Raw genomic sequence first — 18,592 nt, forward strand, 5'->3', positions numbered from 1 at the left:
TATGTTAAGCTCACATGTGTGTATTTCACTTTCTAGAACCATATCCTGTGAACCAGCCTCAATACTTTAATGTGAATTCAACGTCTGTGTCCTTAAATTGGATCGCACCGAATGAATATCAGACTTTTTACACATACAGAGTGCAGACAAATGTCACATCACCATCTTCAATAGAAAATAATATAATAGTGACCAATCAATCAGCTACAATAGTAAATCTGACTCCGGGACAAACATATACATTCCTGATATATACAAGAGTTGCTGATAATGTCACTGAATCTGATCCGGTGTCACTAACTACCTGCACAGGTGAGTACAGCCGCAGTCCTGCTCTTATCTCTGTGGTGGGGACACCATGAAAATACTTCTGTCCATTTGGGAAGAGAGTGTCCCTTCAAAAGTACTTATTGTTTTGCCAAAGTGTATCAGATAAAGCTGATTTGCTTTTTCTGATATATATATATATATATATATATATATATATATATATATATATATATATATATATATATATATATAACTATTTTTTTTTTTATTAAACACGTGTTCACTAGTCGATTGCAATTTACATTTTTTAATTGACTCCATAGTTCTTTTGTTAAAATGGTTGTATCCCCTGCTTGGACATCTCTACCTACAGGTAAGCCTATAATAAGGCCTATAATAAGGCTTACCTGTAGGTAAAAAGAATATCTACTAAACCGTGCAGGTCTAGAAGATATTGACCTTGTATGCAGCTGCTGACGTCAGCCGCGCATGCGCTCTGCGGGTCCGGCGTATCCTGCTGGAACTTGCCGGAATGGAGGGCTCCCGCGCAGATTAGTGGGAGTGACGTCATCGTGGCTCCGGCCACTCACAGCGCCGGAGACGGCCATCTCGGAAGAAACACAGAGGGAACATATCAGCTCCCTCCAGTTTCACCTGAATGTGAGTGTATTTATATCGCTGTGGGTGGAAATGTACCGCTAGTAAATAAACAGTGATAATAAAGTGTGAAAATACATAAAAATGCACATAAGTATATCAATAAATAAGTCCAAACTGTGTGAAAGTAAGAGGACAACCAATAAGTCCAAAGTGAGTCAGTCCAAACCAATGGCGAACTCACCACGGCCAACAGGTTGAGTAATAACATCAATAATGGAATAAGAATGGGTACTCTTTCCAGAACCAATGGACCTGGATGTCAGCGGCGCCAGATCAGACAAGCATGGATAACCAGAACCATGGTTCAGTGGGGATGGTCCAAGAAGTCCTCAGAGAAAGCAAAGCCCAGAAGAATAAAATAGAATAGAAAAAAAACAGAATAGAATAAAATAAACAATAGAAAAGAAAAGAATAGAATAGAAAAAATATAACAATATCCGTTTTCCAAAATTCAGATTTTGAATAGAATAAATTTGAATTTGAAATTAATAAAATGGAAAAGAAAAGAATAGAACAGAAAATAAAAGAATAGAGTAGAACAAACAATAGAATATAATGGATTAGAAAAAATATAATCATCTTCCAAAATTTGAATCTCAAATAGAATAAATTCTATTCTAATGGAATTTAAAATCGATTAAAATTTATCAAATTCGGTTGAATTGAGTGCAGTTTGACCGAATTCGGAAAATTAGAATTGATTCGAATAAACAAAACGAAATGCCGAAAACAAATTAAACTAATTTAACTAAACAAATTTATGCAAACAATGAATTGAAACAAAACTAAACACATTTTTTCGTTCTGCAGATGTCTAAATAGAATGAGTCTTATAAAGCACATAACATTATGAACATTGTATTTCCAGTTCCCGGACAAGCTGTCAATGTCGCAGTGAACAATTACCAGTCGGTGAATTCTCTGGTGGTGAACTGGGCGGCACCAAAAGCAGGAATCCCACCCAATTATAATGTCACCATAACAGGAGATGTAAATAGGACATTACAGAATACATCTACACAAGTGACCTTCACTGACTTACTACCAGGAAGGAATTATACCGTCACTGTACAGACCATCAGTGGGAGCTGCAAGAGTCCAATCACTACAGTAACAGCGGCCACATGTGAGTATGATCCACGAGTGATCCGTGTTATCTGTGTATGATCAGAGTTTGAGTAATGTGATTGTGAGGGTTCTGTAAGGCCACAGGTGAGTATTTGTCATGATTGCGTTTTCCAGGTGTTAAAACAGCCACCCAGAGGTGCTTACATTACCTTTTTTATGTTCCACTTTTTTACTAAAGACAGGTCTTGGCCAGCACATTATTATCCCATTTCTATAAAAGTGAAGTATTGGATTTTTTTTTTTTAATCATGTTTACCTGTGTGGATGCAGCATCTGTCCACCACTGGCTCTAAGGCTGAGAACCGAGCGATCAGACATCACTGATCACTCGGTTCTCACAGCTCCCCGAGGAGAGAGCTGCTGACTGTCAGTCACCGTCTGTCTACTTTGCCCTCCCCCCGCTAACTGGAGCGCTGGATCGTGGGGTGGGCAGGGCCGGCCAGCTCAGGCTCTCAGTGGCTTGCTGAGGGGTGGAGTCGGGGTGTTGGTCCAGTCCTATACGATCACAATCTCATGACGTCAGCCTACAAGTGGGCTTCAGCCCGCTGTCTGCTGAAGACACCTCACAGGAGTGCAGTACAAACAGCCCTCCTGTGATCCATGGGAGAAGTACAGCCTTAATGCATTCTCTACATTAAAGTGGAAGTAAACTCCTATGCATAATTTGTGCCTATAGGCAGGCCTGTAATAAGGCTTACCTATAGGTACTGTAAATATCTCCTAAACGTGCGCCGTTTAGGAGATTTTTACATTACATGCAGCCGACGACATCATCAGGGGCAAGCGCTCTGAAGGAACAGCCATCAGTGCCATTCCTTGTGGCTCCCCCACGCATGCCCAGGAGTGATGTCATTGTGGCTCTGGCCTTTTAGAGCCAGAGCTCGTGGACCCGGACGGAAGACCGGGAGAAGATGGGGGCTGCCTCCGGCTGTGACATCACGTCGCTGGACTGCTTAGTTTTCAGGTAAGTGTCAACACACTAGTACATTATGCCTTTACCTTGCAGGTCCTAAAAAACTAAAAAAACAAACAAACAAGGGTATAGAAACCAGTTTAAGGTAAAAAAACCTTCCACTGTGTGCTCCTCCCTCCCTAAGACTTACCTGACTCCTGTATCGATCCAGCGCTGTGCCTGGGTGCAGGTCTTCTAGCTCTCTTCCTAATCTCACAGGCTTTGCTGAAAACAGTGGGAGCCATTGGCTCCTGCTGCTGTCAATCAAATCCAGTGAGCAGGGAGCAAGATGCAGGGGCGAGCTGCACTGTGAATGTCTATGGACACACTTCTCTGGAGAGAGCCCACATGCCTGCCCCCATAGGAAGCTGCTTGCTATGTGGGCAGACACAGAAGAGGAGGAGCAGACAGCATCGAAGGCAAACCCTAAAAGATGAAGTAAGGGGAGACTCTCTGCAATACCAACATTGGCGGCTGGTGGAATTTTTTTCTGGGGGGGCGGCAAAGAGTATAACACTTCCCATCAGTCAGTCTTACCCCATCACCAACCGCTTCACCCTGCGCGGTGCTTGGCTCCCGTTCTTCTGCTCTCCATCACCGCCGGCCTCCCATTCTCCTGCTCTCCACAGCAGCGGCTTCCCTTTCCTCCCTCCTCCTCAATGGCCGATCGGGAGTCTTCTCTTTTTTCGGTGGGCGGTCCAGAAGTGGTTAAAAAATACATATACAATTGATCCCAATACATTTTTTCTATTTCTTCTTAAAATAACTTATAATAAAAAAACTGAGTAAAAGCAAGAAAAGGGTTGGGGGGAGCCCTTATGGTTTTGTATTCAAGAGATTCCGTTCCATTTCGTTATTGAGGGGGAAAATGAAAGACAAAAACATTACATTTACTAATATTTGTAGAGGTTGTTAGAAGCCTCAACTTAAAACCTCTATCTGCAACCTAAATGAGAGCTTTTGGAGAATATTCCCGTCTCCCCTCCACTCAGATCATTTGTTAGGTTGCATTCAATGCTAGGGAGGGTCCTGGACCTTGATGTCCCCAGAGATGTCTGGTAATTGTGAGAAGCTGAAAGTAGGGTTTGGGTCTCCAAGAATATGATGTAGAGATGCCCAAATTGATCACAGTTGATGCTAGGGGAGGTCTGGAACCTTGATGTCCTCAACGTGATCTGGTGCTAGTGAGAAGCTTGAAATAGGTGCCTAGGTCTCCAGGAGTATGTAGCAAAGACACCCAAAAGAACGAGTTTCTTATAGATTGGATACAACGTCAAATCAGGTATCATCAATGAATGAAATGAATGAATGAAATACTTGTATAGCGCACAATGCGAACTGAATCGCCTCTAGACTTTATTGACGGTATACTTTACAACACGGACAAGATGTTTTGCGATGAGCATATGGCCACTCTCTTAGGTAGGGTGTATCACAATTCTAACATGAGATGGTCCGCTTATTGTAGTCCCTAGGGGTTCTATGAGAAACTACACAGCTCACACCAGAGTTGTGATACTCCCTGCCTGACTAAGGCCTCATACCCACAATGAAACCCGTTGTTGGTGTTGTAAACTATATTTGCCATCAATATAGCTTATTGTTGTCATTACTTGTTTGATTCGTTTTTTTGCAATGGTCACTCTAATGCCCCGTACACACGATCGGATTTTCCGACAGCAAATGTTGGATGTGAGCTTGTTGGCGGAAAGTCCGACCGCGTGTGTGCGCTCCATCGAACAATTGTTGTCAGACTTTCCACAAACAAATGTTGGCTAGCAGGTTCTCAAATTTTCCGCCAACAAATGTTTGAACTTTCCGATCGTGTGTACACAAGTCCGTCAGGGAAAAAGTCCACGCATGCTCGGAATCAAGTACGAGCCAGAGATATAACTAGCGTTCGTAATGGAGATATCAAGTACGTCTTGTAAGTCACTACATTCGTAATTGTTGGCCAACATTTGTGTGACCGTGTGTATGCAAGTTGGAGCCAACACCCTTCGAACAAAAATCCACGGCTTTGTTGTCGGAAAGTCCGATCGCGTGTACGGGGCATTAGACGACCTATAACTAAAAAAGCAAAATTTAAAGGAGCTTCATTTTTCAATTGCTAGTTTGTAACTAGTACACCACCAAAAGAACTCCGAGGTGTATTTATCGCAGTGCATACTACATTGTTTTCCACACAACCACTCTTGGACATTCTATAGCTATTTGCTCTATTTGGATTCCTCTGCTACAAATTCTCGGAAGACCCGTGCGCTTATTTCCAATTTCTAATGATAAAAGTTTCAGGAATTTTTTGAATATTTGAAATAAAAAATATCTTTACAAGGAGTCATGGTTTCCAACACGTAGCTGGCATTCTCTGTAGTATTGTTGTAGTAAAGTGCTGCTATCAATTCAAGGGTCATCAAAATAAAAAAATTGCAAAAGCCAAGTTCTTACCCTTTGAATGGTGCTCAACACCAGGGGGTTTATTTACTAAAGCTAGAGAGGGCAAAATTAGTCCCATGTCTGCATAGAAACCAATCAGCTTCTAACCTGGCAATAAAACCTGGAAGTTGATTGGTTTCTATGCAGAAATGTGGCTAATTTCCGGACGGGAAAAGTTTGAGAGCTGGATCTAAAATTTTCTGACAACAAAATCCGATCAGACTTTTTCCGATCGTGTGTAGAGAATTTCTGACCAGTGCCACGCATGCTCAGAATAAATTACGAGACGAAAGCTATTGGTTACTGCCCTCTATGTAGTCCTGTCGTACGTGATTTAAGTCACCTCGTTCTGAACGATCAGATTTTCCATCAACTTTGTGCGACCGTGTGTATGCAAGACAAGTTTCGGCCAAAATCCGATCGGAAAAAAATCAGACGGATTTTGTGGTCGGAATTTCCTGCCGTGTGTACGGGGCATTGTAGTGTTGTTAGAGAGCACAAGAACCCAAGTGTGTAAAGATGACGTATGATGACGGTTCTGTCCTGAGCTCCATATACGTTACAGTCGGCTGCAACAGTTGCATCGGGAAGGAATATAAAAGATGAAAACATTTCATTGCCCATGTGCAGTGTGTGTGGAAGAAATACAACATTCGTTTAACACATTTTATTCGATTTTCTTTTTTATGAAAATTACACTTTTCTTCTTGTGTTCATTTTTTTTTCTCTTTCTCCTTTTCTGTTTCCCAGATCCAACTCCACCAGGAACCATCACTTTCAATACAACAGCAAACAGCATCGCATTGTCCTGGGTAGAGCCAGTAAATATGACCAATCTGGCAAAGTCTTACATTATAACATATGGGAATGCTTCTTCTTCTTCTTCTTCTCCCACCATTTGGACCCAAACAAGCTACACAAACAATGCCACCCTTCAGAACCTGACTTCCGGAACTAATTACACCATTTCTGTGATGACAGTCGGAGTTGGGGGGTATCAGAGCTCGCCTGTGACCATATCTGTGTATACAAGTAGGTAGCAAAAACAAGAAATCCTGTAATTGTTATGTCTATATCTTATTACTATTAAAGCTTTTATTATCTTTATTTTATAGAGCCACGGTCTGTGTCAGATCTGAACTTTGTTAATGTGAAGTCAGATACTGTGATGTTAAGTTGGAGCAAACCGTTTGAGTATCAGAACACATACCGCTACAGAGTGCAGACAATTGTCACATCGTCATCTACACTGAGAAATAATACAATGGTGAATAATGAATCAGCTACAGTAAGCAATCTGACATCGGGAGAAACATACACATTCTTTGTATATGTCAGAGCTGCTGATAATGTCACTGAATCTGATCCTGTGAACAGAACTACCTGCACAGGTGAGTAAAGAATGCTTGTTTAATAAATCACAGAAACAGCATGTTTTTTAACCAATTCAACCCCGGGAAGATTTGGCTGCTGAATGACCAGTCCACTTTTTGCGATTCAGCACAGCGTCGCTTTAACTGACATTTGTGCGGTCGTGCTACGTTGCACCCAAACAAAATTTACGTCCTTTTTTCCCACAAATAGAGCTTTATTTTGGTGGTATTTGATCACCTCTGCGGTTTTTATTTTTTGCGCTATAAACCAAAAAAGAGCGTCAATTTTGAAAAAAAAAAAAAAAACATTATTTATAAATATAAATATCCAAAAAAAAACAAAAAACTAAATTTCTTCATTAGTTTAGGCCAATATGTATTCTTCTACATATTTTTGGTAAAAAATATTGCAATAAGCGTATATTGATTGGTTTATGCAAAAGTTTTAGCCTCTACAAAATAGGGGATAGATTTATGGCATTTTTATTATAATTTTTTAGTAATGACGGCGGAACTGCGACATTGCGGCAGACAATTCGCACACTTTTGCCACATTTTTGGGACCGTTGGCATTTATACAGCGATCAGTGCGATAAAAATGCATTGATTACTGTGTAAATCTCACTGGCAGGGAAGGGGTTAACACTAGGGAGTTGATCAAGGGGTTAAGCGTTCCCTAGGGAGATGTTTCTAACTATGGGGGGGATGGGACTGACTGGAGGAGGAAAGAGATAGCTGTTCCTGATCACTAGTAACAGCAGGCCTCTCTATACTCCCCTGTCAGAACGGGGATCGGTTTGTTTACATTGACAGATCCCTGTTCTGGCTCTCTGTGGAGCGATCGCGGGTTGGCCCATCACAGCCACCGGCGGCGTCACGCCATGCGCGCCCTCTATCGCTTTTAAAGTGCCCGACGTGCAACTACGGCGATTTGCCCAGTAGAGCCAACCTGACACAGTATAATGATGGCGGCTGGTCCTTAAGTGGCACTAAACCCATCGATTTAACCGTTTCAAAAAACATTTCCCGGGAATGTAACTGTCACATTGGTTGTGCTCTCAATCAGACTGTCAAACCATCAAATAGTTGGTGTCATTCCTGATCACATATGCAGCAGTTGAGGATCATAAAGAGGCCAAGATGGCAGCTTCCTTGGCTAAAAACGATAGAAGGGTTTAGTTCCGCTTTAAACAGGAAGTTCTGCTTTTAAGAATCTTCCCCCCTCTAACATTTTAGAATTTTTTTTTGGGGGGGAGGAGTTGGGTAACTATTTTGTCAGGTACCTGCTCTCGATTCCATTGGAGGTTCCTCCCCCACCCGCAAACTTTTGGGGCACCTCACAGATCCCAGGAGGTTTCGGGACCAGTCACAAAGTGCAACGCTACTCACGCATGTACACTGGGAAGCTGGCTGGCTTCCTTTAGTAAACTTCCAGCAACAGGAACCTAAAGACTGGCAAAGAACTGTCCCGGGTGAGGACAGCGCTGGATCCCTGGACAAGTAAAGCCCTGTACATATGTTGGGACAGGCTGTTGGCAGAAAAAATCCAACCATGTGTACCGTGTGTACGCTCCATCGGACAATTGTTGTCGGACTTTCCGCCAACAAATGTTGGATGGCAGGTTTTCCAATTTTCCGCCAACAAATGTCTGTTGTCGGATTTTCCGAGCGTGTGTACACAAGTCTGTCAGACAAAAGTCCACAGTATAAACACGCACGCTCGGAAGCAAGGACGAGCTGGAAGCGGTCGGTTTTGTAAACTCGCATCCGTAATGGAGAATTAACATTCGTGACACGGAAAAATTTTGAAATCTGGAAATGCAGCGCACAATTCTCTTCTTCTTTAATGGGATAATAATGAAGCTGCTTTGCTGGTGATACTGATGGAGTTATTGCAAACTTATTTTCAAAGGCTTTTTTTTTTCTAGTGATATCAAGAATAATATTATGTTTTTTACATTTTATTTGGGCAAGTTACCACAACACCATTATCCCGTAGTTTTTAAGATCAAAGATACAACTATGTTGGTGTCCCTTGTTAATTTACATTGTATTTTTTTAAATGTAACTGCCGACTCCCCAACTGTCATTTGAAGTAAAACACATAGCCGAGTATTATTCTCCACAATATTTTTATTGTGCATTAAAAAAAAGAAAACAAATAAAATTAGACATGCTATCTGTCAATAGAACTTAACCAAAAGGTGCATTCTATGCATCCAAAAATATAGAAAATATACCAAATCAAATCATTATTATTCAACCAAAAATATTAATAAATATTAATAAATAACACCTTATCTCCTCCGATTCCGCAACATGGCTGTTTGACGAACGGCCGTTCAGAAACTAACTGAAAAGTGCGCAATGAAAAGCGCGAATCAACACTCGCCAAACTTCTACTAACACAAAATTAGCAGAAGGAGCCCAAAGGGTGGCGCTAAAGAGCTGAAAAGCCACGTAGTACGTCACTACGTTCGTAATTGTTGGCCAGCAATTGTGTGGCCTGTGTGTATGCAAGACAAGTTTGGGCCAACGCCCTTCGGACAAAAGTCCACGGTTTTGTTGGCCAAAAATCCGATCGTGTGTGCGAGGCTTAAGAGTCTTTTTTATTATTAATATTCAGCATCTACAATATTTGTAGCTACCTGCTTTTTTTTTTCTAGTGACTGGAAATGCTCTTTAATGTTACTGGATGAGTGGATTGAACACGTGTTCACCGGTGGAACGTAACTCGCCTGCCTCATTGTATTGGCTCTGTTTGTCTGTTGTTAAAAGTTGAAAGAGGTTCTGAAACAATTTTAAAATGTTTTCATGGGACTTTTACTTACATTTATCTTTCATATTGTTCTACACATATCTTTAAGAATGTATTAGTTATCAGCATACAAGGAACTGACACATTGCTAAATTTGTGTTTCCAGTTTTTGGACAAGCTGTCAATGTCACAGTGAACAATTACCAGTCGGTGAATTCTCTGGTGGTGAACTGGGCGGCACCAACAGGAAACGTGTCCAATTATAATGTCACCATAACAGGAGATGTAAATAGGACATTACAGAATACATCTACACAAGTGACCTTCACTGACTTACTACCAGGAAGGAATTATGCCGTCACTGTACAGGCAATCAGTGGGAGCTGCAACAGTCCAATCACTATAGTGACAGCGGCCACATGTGAGTATGATCCACGAGTGATCCGTGTTATCTGTGTATGATCAGAGTATGAGTAATGTGATTGTGAGGGTTCTGTAAGGCCACAGGTGAGTATTTGTCATGATTTCTTTTTCCAGGTGTGAAAACAGCCATCCAGAGGTGCTTACATGACCTTTTTTATGTTCCACTTTTTACTAAAGACAGGTCTTGGCCAACATATTATTATGATTTTTCTATAAAAGAGAAGTATTGGATTTTTTTTTTTAATCATTCTTACCTGTGTGGATGCAGCATCTGTTCACCACTCCACCACTGGCTCTAAGGCTGAGAACTGAGCGATCAAACATTGCCGATCACTGGGTTCTCACAGCTCCCTGAGGAGAGAGCTGCTGACTGTCAGTCACCGGCTGTCTGCTGTGCCCCCCCTGTAGATGGTAAAGGATGTTTTGAAGCCAGGACCTGTACAGAAATGAGAATGATCACACTGCTATGGGAAGAGGCCCAGATGTACACAGGTGTATAGTAAAGTAAAGTGCACCTGTCTTCACTGTACATATCCAACCACGTTTATAGAAATGGAAAATAGAGCTTCTTCTTCCCAGGATTTGATGCATAATTCAACTTTACTTTATACTTTATGCTGTACTAACTACTGCATAGTTAGTACAGCGGCCCCAAACAGAGCTTTTTATTTCGTTCAACCCAGCGGGTACCAGGTTTAAGAAAAGAAAAGCTCTGGTCGGAGCCGCTGTACTGACTATGCAGTAGTTAGTACAGCGATCTCCTTTGCTGTGATGTTGTATTCTGACGCAGGGATGGTCCTCCCCGCCAGAACAATCCAATCTGCCATTTTCTGAGAGCGCTGATCGGGAGTCAGTCGGCTGCTGGTTTTCCAGCATGCTCATCAGACAGATGGCCGGCTTTTGTCAGACAGGGTGCCATACACACGGGCCAAATGTCAGCCTTCTTTTTTTTTTAACCGGCTGATGTCTCCTGACATTCGGCCTGTGTGTACGGGCCTTTAGGTTCACTTCCCTTCACCTCACTTCACTCTTTAGTAAATGAGGCCTGATGCCTTCCTCTTCATTCTGATTGCATTGTGCTGTTCTGCCTGCTGTCTGTCCCCACCATTAATACAAACATTGTCTCTTTTAAGTCTATTTTCTATTTTCTTTTTGCAGATCCAACTCCACCAAGAAACATCACTTTTATTACAATCCTGACAAACACTACCACATTATCTTGGGTAGAGCCTGTAGACATGACCGGGGTGACAAAGTCATATAATATAAATTATTATTGGAATGCTTCTTCCCCCATCACTGTGCCAAGTAACTCTTCAAATGCCACTCTTTCAAGTCTGAAATCTGGGAGTAATTACACCATTACTGTGGTGACAGTTGGAGTCCGAGGGTATTTGAGCACGCCTGTCAGCAGATCTGTGTTTACACGTAAGTTCTTACCATCTGTCTGGATGCTAACTTTGCCAATGTGTACCCTCTAACTACACTTAAAGAGATACCCAATGAGAAGTGATAGATTTACCTGAGAAGTGGAGACGAACAGCTGGTTCTTGGTAGGGCAGAGTACCATGGAACAGGTAATGCCACACACACATGATCAGACTATCTGGCAGACTTTGCAGCAGAGGTCCACCAAACTTTCAGAATGAGCAGACCTGCCCACACACGACCGGACTTTTCCGCTGGACTATGGTGAGGGTCCGTCGGTCTTGCCCACACACGGAGTAAAGTCCGCTCCAGGTAGACGTAACTAGGGAAGGAAGTCAATGTCGTCGCCTCTATCGGCGAGATTGACACCTCGCTAGCCCCGCCACCTGGTATGGATTTAAAGGGGAACTCCTACGCCAAATAAACTGCGTGGGGGGGTCCCCCCAAGGTCCATAGAAGACCCTTATCCAAGCACGCAGCCCGGCCGGTCAGGAAAGGGGGTGGGGATGAGCGAGCGCCCCCCCCCCCTCCTGAGCCATACCAGGCTACTTGCCCTCAACATGGGGGGGTTCTTTGGGGAAGTGGGGCCCTGTGGCCCCCCACCCCATAGCACCATGTCCCCACGTTGATGAGGACTAGGGCCTCTTCCTGTTCCTGACAACCCTGGCCGTTGGTTGTGGGGTCTGCTATCTTCTGCTCTTTTGCTAGCTCTTTTACTAGCGAAGGAGCCCGGCTTTCTTCTTCGTCGTCACCGCCGTCCGGGGGTCTTCTTCCGACTTCGGGAGTCTTGTCCACTGTTCGGTTCTTCTTGCCGGGCCTCCGCTATCTTCTTCCAGCTCTTTTACTAGCGTTGGCCGGGTCTTGTTGCCGCTGCCTTCTTCTCCTTCTTCTTCTTCTCTTATTCTTCTTCTTCTTCCTTCCGATGTTGACACCACGCTTTCTCCAACCTTAATGACAGGGATGTGTTGTGCAGTGACTTATATAGGGTTAAGGGGTGGGGTAACCGGGTGATGTCACATGGTGACCACACCCCTTATGACGTCACAGTCCTGGAGGATGCTGGGACTGTGACATCATAAGGGCCGGGATCCGTTCATTTCAAAAGTCCGGCGGACTAGCACACAGACGGGCGGACAATTTTGAGTCAAGACTTCTTTCAAAGTCCGCCAGACTTTTGGGAATAAAAATTCCGCCGGAGCCCACACATGGGCGAATTGTCCGCCGGACTCTGGTCCGCCGGAAAGTCCGATCGTGTGTACATGGCATTAGAGGCAGAGTTAACATTCGATCAAGGGAGGTACGATAAGTAGAACTGACATCATCTCTATGTTAGGAGACAAATCACTGCTGATTTCATTGAAGCTGGTAGACCACAAATGTGGCTCAAATAGGGCACATCGATATCTTTGTGGTGGTGAGCTGCACACTTCGTTTTCTACCTTTTTGTTTTTTTCTTTTCCCTTTCCCCTTTAGGGTTTTTTTGTAAAATAATACATCAAACATGTTGAACTATGTTATTTCTGTCAAGTAAATTGTGATAAACTTCGATTTCAGACAAACAAGGTCTCCTGAAGAAGCGACAGAAAAGTCGCGAAACTAGTAGAAACTAAAGACCGAATTGGACACTAAATATCGTCGTAACATTTTTTTGTCTATGTTACAGTTATATTGTGTACTTATTGAAATTTTATGTTTATATAATTTTTTTATTTTTTTCTAAAAAAACTTCTTATATTTAATAATAAACATTTGTATTTTTATAAACTGGTATCAAGATAGTCCGTCACTTTGCTGGGTGATTTTAAGGTAAATCATGGTTATGATGTTCCATGTATGAATTCCCCTTTTTTTCTCCCTAAATTTTCTTTGTAGTTAATATATAAGGATGAGGATACCATACACTCCCGTTTTGTAAACTAGGCACAACAATAGAATTATGCACATAGATAATACATAGAACAAGTATTTTATTTATATTAGCATATGAGAATCATTACTACTACTGAGTCCGCCCATGACCAGAAATTTGTAAACTATTTTCCATCTCTGTGTATTATGAGATGAATGTTCTGAGTCTATACAGTATAATGCTTCATATTTTTCATAGGAACCACTACAGGGGTCTCTAAATTGCTATTTATTGTGGTAGACAGATGGAGAGATCAATGATAGGTAGGAGGGCTACTGAGGTCCCTCATTCAAAGGACAGGTGGTCTGACATTGCCGGGCTGTGCTATCTACAGTATTCCACTGTTGGGTACTTCTGATGAAGTAAAATCTACTATTATTACAACCCGAGTGTGTTTATTGCATTCAATTTGATTATTCAATGGACCATTCTCATCAGTTTATAATGATTATTTATTAGGATTTTTTTACTAGAAAACAACAATAAAAAATACACTCGTATTAATACTTAAACCCACCAAATTATTGGGTTTTAATGATAATGTGTTTTATTTTCCTAGTAATTACATTCCATAAAACTGATATGTTTTAAACCAATAAAAGTTATTTAGTGCTTTGAAAATCCGGTGGTTGAATCCTTTACATTCCTGCCTTCTAAAATTGGAAATGCCCCAAAGTCAAGGAAGACCCTCTAAGCCGGACACACACGTATCGAAATGTATCTGGTTCAGCAGTGACCAGCTGGATTTCGATCCATGTATGGCCCCTGTGGTTTTAGAGAAGACGTTCCACCGATCCACTTCTGTACAACCTCCCTGTTGTATTTTCCCTGCTCAATCAGCACTGCAGGTTAAGGCCTGAAATACTGATCAGTGTATTCTGATGGTGGGGAAATCTCCCAGTTGTCAGAATACAATGACTGAACGGGGAGGGGGCCCCCATCCATATCAAGTGTGTGGATGGGAGAATCGGGTCAGTCTTTTTTTATTCAACCCGCTGGTTAAACGGAAAAAAAAACAGACCCATTTCTGGCCTGCCTTATACTGATACTATTAGATTGTATCTCCTTCAATGTCATTTAAGTGTTGTTCTCTCTTTTATGTTAAGCTCACATGTGTGTATTTCACTTTCTAGAACCATATCCTGTGAACCAGCCTCAATACTTTAATGTGAATTCAACGTCTGTGTCCTTAAATTGGATCGCACCGAATGAATATCAGACTTTTTACACATACAGAGTGCAGACAAATGTCACATCACCATCTTCAATAGAAAATAATATAATAGTGACCAATCAATCAGCTACAATAGTAAATCTGACTCCGGGACAAACATATACATTCCTGATATATACAAGAGTTGCTGATAATGTCACTGAATCTGATCCGGTGTCACTAACTACCTGCACAGGTGAGTACAGCCGCAGTCCTGCTCTTATCTCTGTGGTGGGGACACCATGAAAATACTTCTGTCCATTTGGGAAGAGAGTGTCCCTTCAAAAGTACTTATTGTTTTGCCAAAGTGTATCAGATAAAGCTGATTTGCTTTTTCTGATATATATATATATATATATATATATATATATATATATATATATATATATATATATATATATATATAACTATTTTTTTTTTTATTAAACACGTGTTCACTAGTCGATTGCAATTTACATTTTTTAATTGACTCCATAGTTCTTTTGTTAAAATGGTTGTATCCCCTGCTTGGACATCTCTACCTACAGGTAAGCCTATAATAAGGCCTATAATAAGGCTTACCTGTAGGTAAAAAGAATATCTACTAAACCGTGCAGGTCTAGAAGATATTGACCTTGTATGCAGCTGCTGACGTCAGCCGCGCATGCGCTCTGCGGGTCCGGCGTATCCTGCTGGAACTTGCCGGAATGGAGGGCTCCCGCGCAGATTAGTGGGAGTGACGTCATCGTGGCTCCGGCCACTCACAGCGCCGGAGACGGCCATCTCGGAAGAAACACAGAGGGAACATATCAGCTCCCTCCAGTTTCACCTGAATGTGAGTGTATTTATATCGCTGTGGGTGGAAATGTACCGCTAGTAAATAAACAGTGATAATAAAGTGTGAAAATACATAAAAATGCACATAAGTATATCAATAAATAAGTCCAAACTGTGTGAAAGTAAGAGGACAACCAATAAGTCCAAAGTGAGTCAGTCCAAACCAATGGCGAACTCACCACGGCCAACAGGTTGAGTAATAACATCAATAATGGAATAAGAATGGGTACTCTTTCCAGAACCAATGGACCTGGATGTCAGCGGCGCCAGATCAGACAAGCATGGATAACCAGAACCATGGTTCAGTGGGGATGGTCCAAGAAGTCCTCAGAGAAAGCAAAGCCCAGAAGAATAAAATAGAATAGAAAAAAACCAGAATAGAATAAAATAAACAATAGAAAAGAAAAGAATAGAATAGAAAAAATATAACAATATCCGTTTTCCAAAATTCAGATTTTGAATAGAATAAATTTGAATTTGAAATTAATAAAATGGAAAAGAAAAGAATAGAACAGAAAATAAAAGACTAGAGTAGAACAAACAATAGAATATAATGGATTAGAAAAAATATAATCATCTTCCAAAATTTGAATCTCAAATAGAATAAATTCTATTCTAATGGAATTTAAAATCGATTAAAATTTATCAAATTCGGTTGAATTGAGTGCAGTTTGACCGAATTCAGGAAATTAGAATTGATTCGAATAAACCAAACGAATGCCGAAAACAAATTAAACTAATTTAACTAAACAAATTTATGCAAACAATGAATTGAAACAAAACTAAACACATTTTTTCGTTCTGCAGATGTCTAAATAGAATGAGTCTTATAAAGCACATAACATTATGAACATTGTATTTCCAGTTCCCGAACAAGCTTTCAATGTCTCAGTGAACAATTACCAGTCGGTGAATTCTCTGGTGGTGAACTGGGCGGCACCAAAAGCAGGAATCCCACCCAATTATAATGTCACCATAACAGGAGATGTAAATAGGACATTACAGAATACATCTACACAAGTGACCTTCACTGACTTACTACCAGGAAGGAATTATACCGTCACTGTACAGACCATCAGTGGGAGCTGCAAGAGTCCAATCACTACAGTAACAGCGACCACATGTGAGTATGATCCACGAGTGATCCGTGTTATCTGTGTATGATCAGAGTTTGAGTAATGGGATTGTGAGGGTTCTGTAAGGCCACAGGTGAGTATTTGTCATGATTGCGTTTTCCAGGTGTTAAAACAGCCACCCAGAGGTGCTTACATTACCTTTTTTATGTTCCACTTTTTTACTAAAGACAGGTCTTGGCCAGCACATTATTATCCCATTTCTATAAAAGTGAAGTATTGGATTTTTTTTTTTTTAATCATGTTTACCTGTGTGGATGCAGCATCTGTCCACCACTGGCTCTAAGGCTGAGAACCGAGCGATCAGACATCGCCGATCACTCGGATCTCACAGCTCCCCAAGGAGAGAGCTGCTGACTGTCAGTCACCGTCTGTCTACTTTGCCCTCCCCCCCCGCTAACTGGAGCGCTGGATCGTGGGGTGGGCAGGGCCGGCCAGCTCAGGCTCTCAGTGGCTTGCTGAGGGGTGGAGTCGGGGTGTTGGTCCAGTCCTATATGATCACAATCTCATGACGTCAGCCTACAAGTGGGCTTCAGCCCGCTGTCTGCTGAAGACACCTCACAGGAGTGCAGTACAAACAGCCCTCCTGTGATCCATGGGAGAAGTACAGCCTTAATGCATTCTCTACATTAAAGTGGAAGTAAACTCCTATGCATAATTTGTGCCTATAGGTAGGCCTGTAATAAGGCTTACCTATAGGTACTGTAAATATCTCCTAAACGTGCGCCGTTTAGGAGATTTTTACATTACATGCAGCCGACGACATCATCAGGGGCAAGCGCTCTGAAGGAACAGCCATCAGTGCCATTCCTTGTGGCTCCCCCACGCATGCCCAGGAGTGATGTCATTGTGGCTCTGGCCTTTTAGAGCCAGAATTCGTGGACCCGGACGGAAGACCGGGAGAAGATGGGGGCTGCCTCCGGCTGTGACATCACATCGCTGGACTGCTTAGTTTTCAGGTAAGTGTCAACACACTAGTACATTATGCCTTTACCTTGCAGGTCCTAAAAAACTAAAAAAACAAACAAACAAGGGTATAGAAACCAGTTTAAGGTAAAAAAACCTTCCACTGTGTGCTCCTCCCTCCCTAAGACTTACCTGACTCCTGTATCGATCCAGCGCTGTGCCTGGGTGCAGGTCTTCTAGCTCTCTTCCTAATCTCACAGGCTTTGCTGAAAACAGTGGGAGCCATTGGCTCCTGCTGCTGTCAATCAAATCCAGTGAGCAGGGAGCAAGATGCAGGGGCGAGCTGCACTGTGAATGTCTATGGACACACTTCTCTGGAGAGAGCCCACATGCCTGCCCCCATAGGAAGCTGCTTGCTATGTGGGCAGACACAGAAGAGGAGGAGCAGACAGCATCGAAGGCAAACCCTAAAAGATGAAGTAAGGGGAGACTCTCTGCAATACCAACACTGGCGGCTGGTGGAATTTTTTTCTGGGGGGGCGGCAAAGAGTATAACACTTCCCATCAGTCAGTCTTACCCCATCACCAACCGCTTCACCCTGCGCGGTGCTTGGCTCCCGTTCTTCTGCTCTCCATCACCGCCGGCCTCCCATTCTCCTGCTCTCCACGGCAGCGGCTTCCCTTTCCTCCCTCCTCCTCAATGGCCGATCGGGAGTCTTCTCTTTTTTCGGTGGGCGGTCCAGAAGTGGTTAAAAAATACATATACAATTGATCCCAATACATTTTTTCTATTTCTTCTTAAAATAACTTATAATAACAAAACTTGTTTTGAGGATTCTCTAAACAAAAAACGGAGTAAAAGCAAGACTGGGGAGGGGGGAGCCCTTATGGTTTTGTATTCAAGAGATTCCGTTCCATTTCGTTATTGAGGGGGAAAATGAAAGACAAAAACATTACATTTACTAATATTTGTAGAGGTTGTTAGAAGCCTCAACTTAAAACCTCTATCTGCAACCTAAATGAGAGCTTCTGCAACCTAAATGAGAGCTTTTGGAGAATATTCCCGTCTCCCCTCCACTCAGATCATTTGTTAGGTTGCATTCAATGCTAGGGAGGGTCCTGGACCTTGATGTCCCCAGAGATGTCTGGTAATTGTGAGAAGCTGAAAGTAGGGTTTAGGTCTCCAA

General features: G+C 42.2%; 1 protein-coding gene across 1 annotated transcript in view; it reads left to right on the top strand.

The window, feature by feature from the left end:
• The window catches only part of LOC143929620 (uncharacterized), a 329,026-nt gene that overhangs the window by 14,141 nt on the left and 296,293 nt on the right, over nt 1-18,592 (top strand). Inside the window, exons 4-6 of the mRNA XM_077453528.1 lie at nt 6,197-6,478; nt 6,562-6,837; nt 9,744-9,998. Of these exons, the coding sequence (XP_077309654.1) occupies nt 6,197-6,478; nt 6,562-6,837; nt 9,744-9,998 (813 nt within the window). The remainder of the gene's footprint in view (nt 1-6,196; nt 6,479-6,561; nt 6,838-9,743; nt 9,999-18,592) is intronic.

The sequence above is a fragment of the Lithobates pipiens genome, unplaced genomic scaffold (assembly GCF_037356315.1).
Source record: "Lithobates pipiens isolate NorthernLeopardFrog02 unplaced genomic scaffold, aLitPip1_a1.2 Scaffold_24, whole genome shotgun sequence".
In the NCBI taxonomy this organism is placed as follows: Eukaryota; Metazoa; Chordata; class Amphibia; order Anura; family Ranidae; genus Lithobates; species Lithobates pipiens.